This window comes from Coenobita brevimanus, chromosome 18, assembly GCF_032717465.1.
Source record: "Coenobita brevimanus isolate Jiangsu-jjx chromosome 18, ASM3271746v2, whole genome shotgun sequence".
In the NCBI taxonomy this organism is placed as follows: Eukaryota; Metazoa; Arthropoda; class Malacostraca; order Decapoda; family Coenobitidae; genus Coenobita; species Coenobita brevimanus.
Window position 1 is genome coordinate 38,407,721 of NC_136971.1, and position 12,594 is coordinate 38,420,314.

The following is a 12,594-nucleotide window of genomic DNA, read 5'->3' on the forward strand; positions in this document are numbered from 1 at the left end:
GTGAGTGTGTGTGTGTGTGTGTTCCCATTATATCTCATGAACGGCTTGAGCTATCAACACTAAACCTTCAGGGTATCAAGACATGGCTAAAATCTTGGATGAGTTCGAAAATGGGCACTCAGGGTCAAGGTCAATGTCATCAAAATGGCTGCCAAAGGTCAACTAGTTTCTACCACCCAACTTCAGCACCATTATATCTCATGAACGGCTTGAGCTATCAACATGAAACCTTCAGCATATCAAGATATGGCCAAAATTTTGGCCGAGTTCAAAAATGGACACTCGGGGTCAAGGCCAGGGTCACCAAAATGGCTACCAAAGGTCAACTAGTTTTTATCGCCTGCCTTTAGCACCATTATATTTGATGAACAGCTTGAGCTATCAACATAAAACCCTCAGGGTATCAAAATATGACCTAAATTTTGGACTAGGCCAACAGCATATTCTGGCGGGCGATTAGCATTCGGCTCCCAAATGCCTTTTTTTCATTATTTATGCATACCACGTATATTCACCGTTAAAGGGTGAACAAAGGCCTGGTGGCCCAAGGATGGGGTGAGAGGTAATGTGGTGTTGGAGTGGGGGAGGAGTAGGGCTGATGATGGGTGGGAGAGAGGGGGTACAACTGGGGTAGTGGTGGGGGTAAATGACGAGTTGTCGATGGTGAGACAGGGAGAATGTGGTTAGCAGATACACAGACATAAGGACAATCATATGTAATAATATACAGATTTAGAGTGGATTTATAGTAGGAGTAGCAATAGTAGTATTGTGAGGGAAATTAGACACAGTCAGTGGGAAACAGGGGGTTAGTAGTGGCAGTGCTAATAATGGTAGTAACAGATTCAGCAGTCTTGTGCTAATGTTGTTTGTGTGGGAGTGGTGATATGAGGAATAATGTAATACAGAAGGGGTTGTATGACCGGACAACTAGAAACCCCCTAAGGAATATGACGGCATGCAGTAAGAGGATACCGGAAGTAAGAGACTGAAGCAAAATAATGCACGTATGAAGTGAAGCAACAGTAAAGGCCTGGATAACGAGGCGAAGCAGGATACCAAACTGTATCTTCGTTGTCTCATAATAGTTTGTGTTGATTGCATCTAATTTCATCTGGTTATAGTAAATTATTGGTGAATGCTCTCCGCTGTCCACCATAATGTGGTTTATTCGTCCACATAAAACAGTTTTAACATTTATAACCTTCTGCACAGCTACTGTGGGAACAGGATTAAATTCACAATCATTCTATGTTATAACTATAGACAATCCAGGAACAACATATTCACAAAAAATATCACCGCAGTGATAATGACCAGTCGCAGTTTATATACAAGTGGCTCGGTGCTTTATTGTATGAAGAGGATCCAAATCAGACAGGTCGTGTCTGGACCAGATTCACAGGACACCATGATAACATATTAGTCTATGTTTGGGAAAGGACTTAAATGGTCATGTAGGTGAAGCAGCACAAGGTTATGAAGGAGTGCATGGGGGATGTGCATATGGTCTAAGGAATGCAGAAGGGGAAAGGATACTCGAGTTTGGGGAGGCAACGAACATGATTGTGTGCAACACATATTTTAGGAAAAGAGACAGTAGGTTAATTACGTATGAGTCTGGGGGAAATAGCAGTCAGATAGATTATTTTCTGGTTAGGAGGGCCGATAGGAGGTTAGTGAGGGATGTTAAAGTTATAGGAAGTGAGGAGTGTGTGCAGCAGCACAAACTACTGATTTGTGATATGGTGCTTAAAGAACAAGTGATGAAAAAGAGGACTTATGTACCTAGGAGGAAAATATGGAAGCTGAAAAACCAAGTAGTAAGGGATGCCTTCTATAGCGAGTTGAGGAGAGTGGTGGCTGAACAGGAAGCTGTAGACAGAGGCGTTAATGAACAATACAGAGCCCTCAAGAACAATTTCTTGAGAGTTACTGATGTAACATGCGGCTGGACAAAAGGACCACCAAGACATAAAGTAATTTGGTGGTGGGATGAGGGTGTAGAAGCTGCAATTAAGGAGAAACGAAGGCTTTTCCGGGAATGGAAGAAGGGTGGTAGCAAAGAGGAATATTTGGCTGCCAAGCGTAGGCCTAGAAGAGAGGTATACAGGGCAAAGTCTGAGTCACAGAGACAATTACTTGATAATCTAAATCATGGGGAAAGGAAAAATATATTTAGGGTGGTAGGTCAGGTGAAGAGGGATAATCGGGATATCATAGGTGAGCAGTGTGTGAAGAATGATGAAGGAAGGGTAGTGGTGAACAGTGAGGATATTAAAGATGCATCGAGAGAGCATTATAACCGGTTGTTGAATGAGGAGTTTGACTGGGACAGGGAAGGTTTGGAGCCAGCAGATCCAGTGTCTGGCCCTTGGCCTTTGATTGATACTGCTACTGTGAGTGAGGCAATAGGCAGGATGAGGGTGGGGAAGGCAGCAGGTGTGTCTGGGTTGACTGCCGAAATGTTGAAGGCCTCAGGCGATATAGGGGTGAGTTTAGTCACTGACCTGATAAATAGGATTATTTATGAGTGTGTTGTCCCAGATGATTGGCTGAAGAGTGTAATTGTAAATGTGTATAAAGGGAAGGGTGATGCCCTGGAAAGATGAAATTATAGAGGTATAAAGCTTTTAGATCAGATAATGAAGGTAATGGAGAGAGTTTTAGAAGATATGATTAGAGAAGGTGAATATTGATGAGATGCAGTTTGGGTTTATGCCAGGTACGGGGACCACTGATGCCATATTCATTGTTCGACAGCTTCAGGAAAAATATATTGGTAGGAGAAGGGATCTTTATTTTGTTTTTGTTGATTTGGAAAAGGCCTTTGACAGAGTCCCTTGAGAGGTGGTGAAGTGGGCAATGAGAAAGCTTGGCTTGGAGGAGTGGCTGGTTAGGGTGGTTATGGCCATGTATGTGGGTGCTCACACCCAGGTGAGAGTGAATGGAGATTTGAGTGATGAGTTTTCCGTGAATGGTGGTGTGCATCAGGGGTCAGTCTTGAGTCCCATGTTGTTTATCATAGTACTTGAAGCCCTTTCACGTGACTTTAGAAACGGACTCCCGTGGGAGTTGTTGTATGCTAATGATTTGGTGTTGATTGCAGAGAATGAAAGGGAGGCAGAGGAAAGGTTTAGGAAGTGGAGAGATGGTATGGGGCAAAAGGGCTTAAGGGTAAATGCAGATAAAACAAAAGTGATGATATCTAGGGTTGGTGGCAGTACTGTCAAAGACGAGGGAGAGTGGCCATGTGCAGTTTGCCACAAGGGCATGGGAAGTAATTCCATCTTGTGCGGTGTGTGTGATAAATGGGTGCATAAGAGATGTAGTGGTATGAGAGGTAGACTGCGAGATAACGCTGATTTTATGTGTACGGCGTGCTGGGGTGAGCAGGTGGAGATTGTCAGACGTGAAAGGATTGAACTTGCAGGTGAATCTCTTGAGTGTGTGGAAGAGTTTTGTTATTTGGGAAACATGTTGTGTGCTGGAGGTGGGGCTGGAGCTAGCTCTGTGGCTAGGGTGAGAAGTGGTTGGAAGAAGTTCAGGGAGCTCTTGCCTCTCCTGACATTGAGAGGGCTCTCCCTACGTGCTAAGGGGTCTTTGTATGCAGCATGTGTTAGGAGTGTAATGCTGTATGGCAGTGAGATCTGGGCAATGAAGGAGGAAGATATTCGCCGGCTCAGACGTACAGAAATGACAATGATTAGGTGGATGTGCAGTGCGTCCCTGCGTCCAAGGCCTGGAGGGGCTGGGTTTACAGTGGAAGAGTTGAGAGGTAGGATGGGACTGGAGTGTAATGGTGTTGTTATGAGGAGAGGTAGATTGAGGTGGTTTGGACATGTGGAGAGGATGGGGGATGATAATTGGGTGAGGAAGGTGAGAAGTGTTAATATTGGGGATGGGATTATGAGGGGTAGACCGAGGAAGACATGGGACAAGGTCATTAAGTGTGACCTTAGGGTTAAGGGACTGAACAGGGAGGCTGCAATGGATCGTGCAGCGTGGAGAGCCACCATTAGGTGACCAAGGCCGACACATGCAAGCATGTTGGAGCCTTTAAAAACGAAAACAAAAACAAAAACGTTGTAATATATGCTATGTATGTTACGAACGCATGATGTTTTGCAGGTGAATAGCATGGAATGTTTCGAATCCAGTGTCATTAGGTTTCTCATCATTCGCCTTGTAGCTCAGTTCCAAACTACCACTCACAGTTGTCCATTCGCCTGCCCTCTCTTTAACCCTGACTTCCACTTCCTTCCAGCGAGGGGGGTACAGAAACTTTGGTGCATGGGTGTACTCTCCTATAAAAAGCAAGAAGCACGGGGCTGGATTTCAGCTAAGTCTCATACACTTGCTCCAGCTCATGTCCACATCTTATTACCATCATACTAGCTGAGAGGTTAAGGGATAAGGCAGTGAGTCAGAAGGGTGGTGATGATGATGATGATGATGATGATGGTTAAGTTATCTTGGGTCAGCATGGGATGATGCTGGTTAAGTTGGATCAGGCTGTAGGTGGCAGTGGTGCTTCGTAACCCCTTTCAACTAAGTAGACAGACCAATGTAGTCAGACTGGAGACCACAGAGTGGATTTAATTAGTAACCAAGGACACTGAATCCTGCCTCATAACTATGGCTTACTGATATTAATGCAACCACAACACAATTGTTTTTGTTGTTGATCAACCCTAGTCTGTCTGACCAAGCAGACCCATCAATTGCAGGCAAGCAGCTACCCCTGCTGTCCTGTGCAAGGAACTGACATTCCCTTAAGGTTCGCAGAGCCTTGCTGTGGCAAGGCACAGGGTAAAATGTGGAAGTTTGGCTCCTGGGTGGATGCCACATTTGTATCCATCCACCCAGTTAACAGGCACACCACAGTAGGCTCTACTGCACCACATGATTTGGTTATATGGTTACCACCCAGTATTCCCAGGATTCAAGCTGTAAAAGAGGGCCAATTCCAACAGGTGAAAATAAAGCCACTGTAAGTATATAAGAGCCTTGATGTACTGCACTCACTGATGAAAGAAATCTGTATGTATAACCATGGGGGCACACCACCACCAACAGCACACACTCTCTTGTGAAATCCCAGCAGAACACCACTGGAAAGACAGATAGATAGATGGAGAAACAGACGTATAGTTGGTCAGTTTGTCTGAGGCACACACGTACACACGAGAGAGAGAGAGAGAGAGAAAGCAAATCAAGACACACTCACTTATGAAAGGCCAGGAGAATTGCACTGGATCGGGCCCAAAATGCTCGACATTTACTTGAGCTGGCATCCAAATTCTTGTTGTTGTTAATCATGCCGGCAAGGTTGGGTGAGGGGGCATTCAACAGAGTGCGGCTACAAGCGTTCTTCTGTGTGGGTGATGAGATCAGAGAGTCTTCAATGCTTAGGGGAGAGCTGGTGCCGGAGTTTGATCGCTGGATCTTATTGGGGTAGCGTCGGGAAAGAAGCGCAGGTGGACTGAAAAGGATGAATTGGTTTTTATGTATACTGTTTACTTTACCCTGACATAAAATTGACACTTCTCCATGCTGACTGCTCAGCTGTACTAAGAAGATAACATTAGCGGTGGTGGTCAGAGCTGTAAAACAACAAAAATCTCTACCTTATTAATATGAATGTACTGTAAGAAAGGTTACGCTGAGCTGAGTTGAGTTGGGTTAGGTTTGGTTAAGTTAGGTGAGATTAGACGGCAGCCTTTTTAACTAGAGTTGCTTTCCTATTTACTGGTACGAACTATCCAGTTAAGAAGCTTTGAATATATATATACTGCACATATATTTTTCTGATGCATTTAATGTGTTATTTTTTCAGTGACTTCTACAAAATACTGTATACAGAACTTACGAAGACTTAATGACTATGGTAGCATTAATGATGAAATTTATCTGATGTAACTGGTACAACAGTGATGTTTCAGCCTCTGCCTGTGTCCAACAAAGTAACCTCTCAATTATCCGTCGTCGCAATATCCAGCGCTGCTGGATCTGCTCTATTAAATCAATTTCTGGCAAAATTATGCAATATCCAGTCTCAAAACTGGCTGTTCTATAATTATGATATATGGCGTTGAGGTAGGGGGGGAAGCGGTGGCTCAATGGGGGAAGGCTGTGGCTTAATCAGTAGATGTGCCCTGCAGTCCTACCGGACCTGGGTTCAAATCCCTCCTGGGACAGGGAACAGTTTAAGGATTTGAATTTCATAAAATCAGACTTTACTGATCTACCAGAAGACCCTCCGACATGTAAAAATACCCCCGCTAATACCAATACACCAATCCTGTAAGAGACAGCCCTAGGATGTATTCAATATGGACGGTGGGTGTTAGCACCGAAGTGGTGACATGTGGAGGTGTATGGTACTTCATTGCATGGTCCAGGGCACCCTCCCTATCCCCAATGAACCTATGTTATATCAACCTCATTATATGATAAATCATTATACAATAGGTTATCACTTGATGTAACCCTATCATATAATGAGTCGTGACTGTATAAGGGAGCCCATTTTTTTGCCAAAAGTTCATCAGTAATTGCTGCTGTGCACCAGTTGGTTACATGCTGATATAGCAATTTCTAATCAAAATAGCCAAAGAACAACCTCTTGAAGTTTCTTAAAGCCACTGTAGGAAACCATGCATATTTGGCCTTGGATATTAGTGAATTTTATATTAAGAACTATTCTAGATATAACCATCCCTTAGAAACAATGAAGTCATTAATTAAGGGATTATATTTCATTGTAAATCTTTTAAATGGTTTCCTGTACACCGAGAAACCATTTACTATGCTGGGTGGTAACCATAAAACCAAATTATGGCACCTGGTGGTTTAGTGGGTAATTATGGTGTTCCAATCAGATTGAGCCAGGGCAGGTTTATATCCCAGGGGTAGTTGGGGTTTATTGCTCACATAATGCCACTCAGGGATGAGTCAGGGTGGTCACTCTCATCTTAAATGTCAGGACCAACTTGCCTAGCCCTGGGCTCCTATACTCCTCTTGGGGCAACATAGGATTGGATGATGGATGGATGGAATTAGGGGAGCAGCTCTAAGTCCATTTTAAAGATGTGCAGATTGGCCTGGGAGGAAGGTAGAGTCCCGCAGGATTGGAAGTCAGGTATAATTATTCCCTTGTACAAAGGAAAAGGGGAAAAAGAAGTGTGTGGTAATCATAGGGGCATTTGTCTTCTTAGTATAATAGGAAAAGTGTATGGTAGGATACTTATTGACAGAGTTAGAGAAAGAACAGAGAAATTAGTTGGAGAAGAACAGGGAGGCTTTAGGAAAGGAAGAGGTTGTGTAGATCAGATATTCATTCTTAGATCTTTAGTGGAAAAGTTTCTAAAGAAGGGAAAGAAGTTGTATGCCGCTTTCATGGATTTGGAGAAAGCATATGACAGGGTGGATAGACAAGGATTGTGGAAAGTGTTAAGAATATATGGAGTAGATGGGAAGTTGTTGAATGCTGTGAAGAGTATGTACGATGGTGCGAAGGCTGCAGTGCGTGTGGATGGTGAACTAAGTGAATTTTTCTCTTTTAAAGTTGGGTTGAAACAGGGATGTGTCATGTCTCCATGATTGTTCAATCTTTACATGGATGGGGTAATAAAAGAGGTACAAGGTAGGGTAGTGGATGCTGGAGTGGCCCTGGTGAGAGAGGATAGTGTTTGGAAACTCCCTGTACTGTTGTTTGCAAATGATACTGTGTTGTTGGGTGAAGACGAAGGGGAGCTGCATGGCTTGGTGGATGATTTTGGGAGAGTGTGTAAGAAACGGAATCTAAAGGTGAATGTAGGGAAGAGTAAAATGATGGTCTTTGAAAGAGGTGAAGTCAGTGAATGTACAAAGAGGTTGGATGGTGAGGAATTGGAAAATGTGAGTACGTTTAAGTACTTGGGTAGTGTGATGAGTAAGGATGGAGGTTTGGAGGGTGAAGTGCATGAAAGGGTACAGCAGGGAAGAAAGGTTGCTGGTTCTTTGAAAGCAGTGATAAGAAACAGGGAAGTGAGCATGGAAGTGAAGCTTGGACGTTGTTGGAAGGACACAAGTCAAGAGTGAGAGCAGTGGAAATGAGTTATTTAAGAGGAGCCTGTGGAGTCACATGGAGAGACAGGCTGACGAATGAGGATATAAAGGAGCGTTGTGGTGTGGATGTGGATGTGATAGGAAGCATTATGAGGAACACACTGAGGTGGTTTGGCCATGTGGAGAGGATGGAGGGTGAAAGACTGACGAAGAGAGTGTATGTGAGTGAGGTGGAGGGGGGAAGAGGGAGGGGGAGGCCGAGGATGAGATGGAGGGATGGGGTGGAGAGGTATATGAGAGAGGGGGGTGTGAGCTGGGAGCAGGGCAGTGAGATGGCGGGGGACAGGGCGACTTGGAGGCGATTTGTTTGTGGCCACCCCAAACAGGATTGAGGCGTCTGGCAATAGATAGATAGATAGAACTTTACAAAATTATAGATAAGTATGAAAACACAGTACCATACCTACTCTTCATAAACAGGATAAATCTATAGCAACTTGGCTTTAATGAGTAGGATAATTTATGGTAAAAGAAAAGCTGACTTTACATAATCTTTAAAAATTACATAACACCTACCTTACTTAACCTAACCTAACCTAAGTTAAACTTGCCTAATTTACCTAACCTACACTAAATTAACCTGCCCTAACCATAATGCGCGTATGGACACTTTATACAGGGTGTCCCTGGAGTTATGCCAAAAACTTTGAGAAATGACAGATGAGGGAATTTTAGCAAAAAATGTTAAATGAACATGTGTCCAAATCTCAACCGTTACGGAGCTACAGTTACTGATGACCTTATGGGCGAAAATGGTCTCCTTCATAATTCGCCCATAAGGTCATCAGTAACTGTAGCTCCGTAACGGTTGGGATTTGGACACAAGTTCATAGAACATTTTTTCCTCAGAATTCCCTCCTCTATCATTTCCCAAAGTTTTTGACTTAACTCTCAGGACACCCTGTATTTGTAAGGCTTTTTTTGTATAAATGTAATCCCAGTAGCAATTTATATTGTTGCTGTTGTTCTTGTTGTGGTCCCAGGCTCATCTGGACATGAAACTGGTGGACTGTTGGCTGAGGTTTCCCTACACTTGTATTCTAACGTCCTCCTTTTGGGGGACAAGAATGGAGATGAGGGATGTTTGTATAACCAGGCAAAGAAAGCCGTCTGGTTATATCAATGCCACCGTGCGGAGGCAACACTCTCCAGCACCAAAACAATATCTATTACACTTTTTAATCTAACCTGCCCTAAAACTAACATCTTTCCATCTTGAATGCTGACCCATCACATAAGCTTAACAATAAATATGAGGAAAATGTGCAAAAGCAGTGGAAAGTAGAGAGACACAAGAAAGGAAAGCATCTGGTGCTATGAAGGCCTTAATAAAAAACAGAGGATTGAGTGTTGTAGCTGCGCGAGGCTTACATGAAGGAGTGTTAGTGCCAGCTTTAACACATGGACGTAAGACTACGTGTGGCATGAAAATGAAAAGTCATGAGTGAGAGCAGTAGAGATGGGACTGCAAAGGAATGTATGTGGAGTACAAAGAGTGGAGAGGATACAAAATAAACTCGACCCTCGATTTGGCAGACCCCTATTTCCCAGATTTCGAATTTCACGGACAAGGGCTGAGGCCAAACAATATTATCAAATGCCAGACAAATGCCCATACAAGTCCGGGATTCTCAACAAAAGTCCAGCCATTATTTTACTCAGTCTGCTGCACAACACGGTTATAATTTTAACAATCTTTTGACTCAGTAAAGGCCATTTGTAACACACACAAAAAATTATTTTCATACATAAAACGCATCTTGGCCACCAACCTGCTTCATGCTACCAGCTCCTAGCTCATGGCAATATCCCATTTGCCTCTTACCATTCTCAAATGCCACTATAAATAGTTTATTGCATAACACAGTAAAGTTTAAGGAAGGCTTGGTCACAATAATATTCACAGGTAATAAAAAAATATATATATTTTCTTATGGACAAAGTCAATGAGATCCATTGCTACTCACTTGGCTCACCCGACTTGGTGGGAGTAAATACCGAATCGGCACTTTTCACTGGAAAATATTTTAATTTTTATTGCCACAGTGGCTCATACACACCTAATTATCGGATATCTACTTTAAAAATTTTACTTAATATAAGTTACTTTAAAAATTAGGTATCAGAGCTAAAATGCACGAATGTTAGCAGATATTTCCCCTTCAGATCGTCAGTGTTTATATCTTGGTCAGCTGATGAGTGGTTGGCCAATGTTAGCAGATATTTCCCCTTCATATCATCAGGATGCCTTGACAGACTTCTGTTTGGCATAAATCTTTATCTTGAGTACAAAAAAATGAATCTGCATTTTAAACGATATATATTACAAAACAAAAGTCCGTCAAGGTGAGTTGTTTGGGTAGAAGCAAAACACTTCTGCTAACTTTAAGAAATTTTCACTCTGAATCCTGATTTTTTTGTTAATAATTAAATTAAGCACAAATTTTTGTGCTTGAATTTGCAAGACAGTGGGAAAATGGCAGAGTATAAAAGCATAGTGGAAGAAAGATTGGGAAGGTATGAGCTAAAGCAGATGGAAGGGGTGGAAGACGTATGTAAGATATTCAAGGAAGAGAGAGGTGCAGCATGTGAGGTGGTTTGTGGAGTGAGGAGGAGATGCAAGGGTGTACAAGGGACAGCATGGTGGAATGATGAGGTGAAACGAGCTGTGGAACAAAAGAAGAGGGCTTATAGTGAATGGTTAGCGAGGAGAGGTAGGGGAGAAGATGAGAGAGAAGAGAGAGGTATATGTAAGCAGGAGAAGGGAGGTAAAGAGACTGGTGAAGGAGAGTAAGAAGAAAGTGGATGAAGAGTTTGGGAGGAATCTGAGCGTGAAATGGAGGGAGAGTAAGAAATTGTTTTGGAAGAAGGTAAAGAAAGTAAGGCAATGTGAAGGGGGAAATAGTAGGGGAGTGAAAGATAGGAATACAGTAGAAGTCCGATTTTTCGGCATCTATGGGACCAGGCAAGTGCCGAAAAATCAAAATTGCCGAATTATCAAAAACCCTACCCAGTACCTTACATGTTTCAGTGAACACTATCATCACTACTCTTATCATTACAAATGTGTTTGGAGAAAGTACTGTATACTGTTTGATACTGTACAATACTGTAATGAATACAGTACTATACATGAATATGAAAAATAAAGAAATTAGTGAACATACTGTATATAAATATAATGGTACAGTAGGCCTACAAGTTCACATGCACTTACATAAACTTATAGTAGGTTCCTTATTTACATATGTACAGTAGAAGGGGTTCATTGGAGTCTGCTACTGCTGGAAGAAGTCCCCAGCAGTAGAAGGTCCTGCAACAGGCTCTAAGGACTCATGGAGAATTTCAAGACTGACGAAAAAAATCGGAAAATCTGCCGAACGATCAGAGATTTTCGTAAATGGGACTATTTCTCAAAACTGCCGAAATGTCAGATTTGCCAGGGAATTGGATGCCGAAGAATTGGACTTTTACTGTAATAGATTGTTGGTGGAGAAGAGAGAGAAATTGAGATGGAAGGAGAACTTTGAGAATTTGTTGAATGTAGAGAGTGAGAGCAGTGCGAGTATATGTGGTTGGGGAATGGCTGGGAGAAGAAGAGATGAGAGGAGGGAGGAAGTGATCAGTAGGGCAGAAGTAGTGGAAGCAATGAAGAAGATCAAGTTGGGAAAGGCCCCAGGAATTGATGGAGTGTATGGTGAAATGTTGAGGTATGGGGGTGAGATTGTTGTGGAGTGGATATGGAAGTTGTGTAGATTGGCTTGGGAAGAGGGAAGGGTTCCAGAGGACTGGAAATCAGGTATAACTGTTCCTTTATACAATGGAAAAGGGGAGAGAGAAGTAAGTGGTAACCATAGGGGTATTTGCCTACTTAGTGTGACTGGTAAAATATATGGTAGAATACTCATTGATAAGGTAAGGCTTATGACAGAGGAGCTAGTTGGAGAAGAACAAGGGGGATTTAGGAAGGGAAAAGTGTGTGTAGATCAGATATTTGTTCAAAGATGTTTAGTGGAGAAGTATCAAGAGAAGGGAAAGAAAGTGTATGCTGCCTTCATGGACTTGGAGAAAGCTTATAACAGAACAGATAGGCAAGGTATGTGGAAGGTATTAAGAATATAAGGAGTGGAGGGGAAATTGTTGAGTGCGGTGAAGAGTATGTATGAAGGAGCTAGGGCTACGGTGCGAGTGGATGGTGAGCTGAGTGAGTTCTTTGATCTCATTGTGGGACTGAAACAGGGTTGTGTGATGTCTCCATGGCTGTTTAATATATACATGGATGGGGTTGTAAAGGAGGTGCAGGGTAGGGCAGTGGATGCTGGGGTGACTCTAATGAATGAAGGTGAGATTTGGAAGATTCCGATGTTGCTGTTTGCTGATGATACAGTATTGTTGAGTGAAGATGAATGGGAGTTGCAAGGTTTGGTGAATGAATTTGGGACAGTGTGTAGGAGGAGGAAGTTGAAAGTTAATGTAAACAAA

The 12,594-nt window shown here is 42.7% G+C and overlaps 1 protein-coding gene across 1 annotated transcript in view; it reads right to left on the reverse strand.

The window, feature by feature from the left end:
• The window catches only part of LOC145391419 (uncharacterized), a 61,112-nt gene that overhangs the window by 14,208 nt on the left and 34,310 nt on the right, over positions 1–12,594 (reverse strand). The window contains exon 5 of the mRNA XM_080266032.1: positions 5,231–5,485. Within this exon, the coding sequence (XP_080122158.1) occupies positions 5,231–5,485 (255 nt within the window). The remainder of the gene's footprint in view (positions 1–5,230; positions 5,486–12,594) is intronic.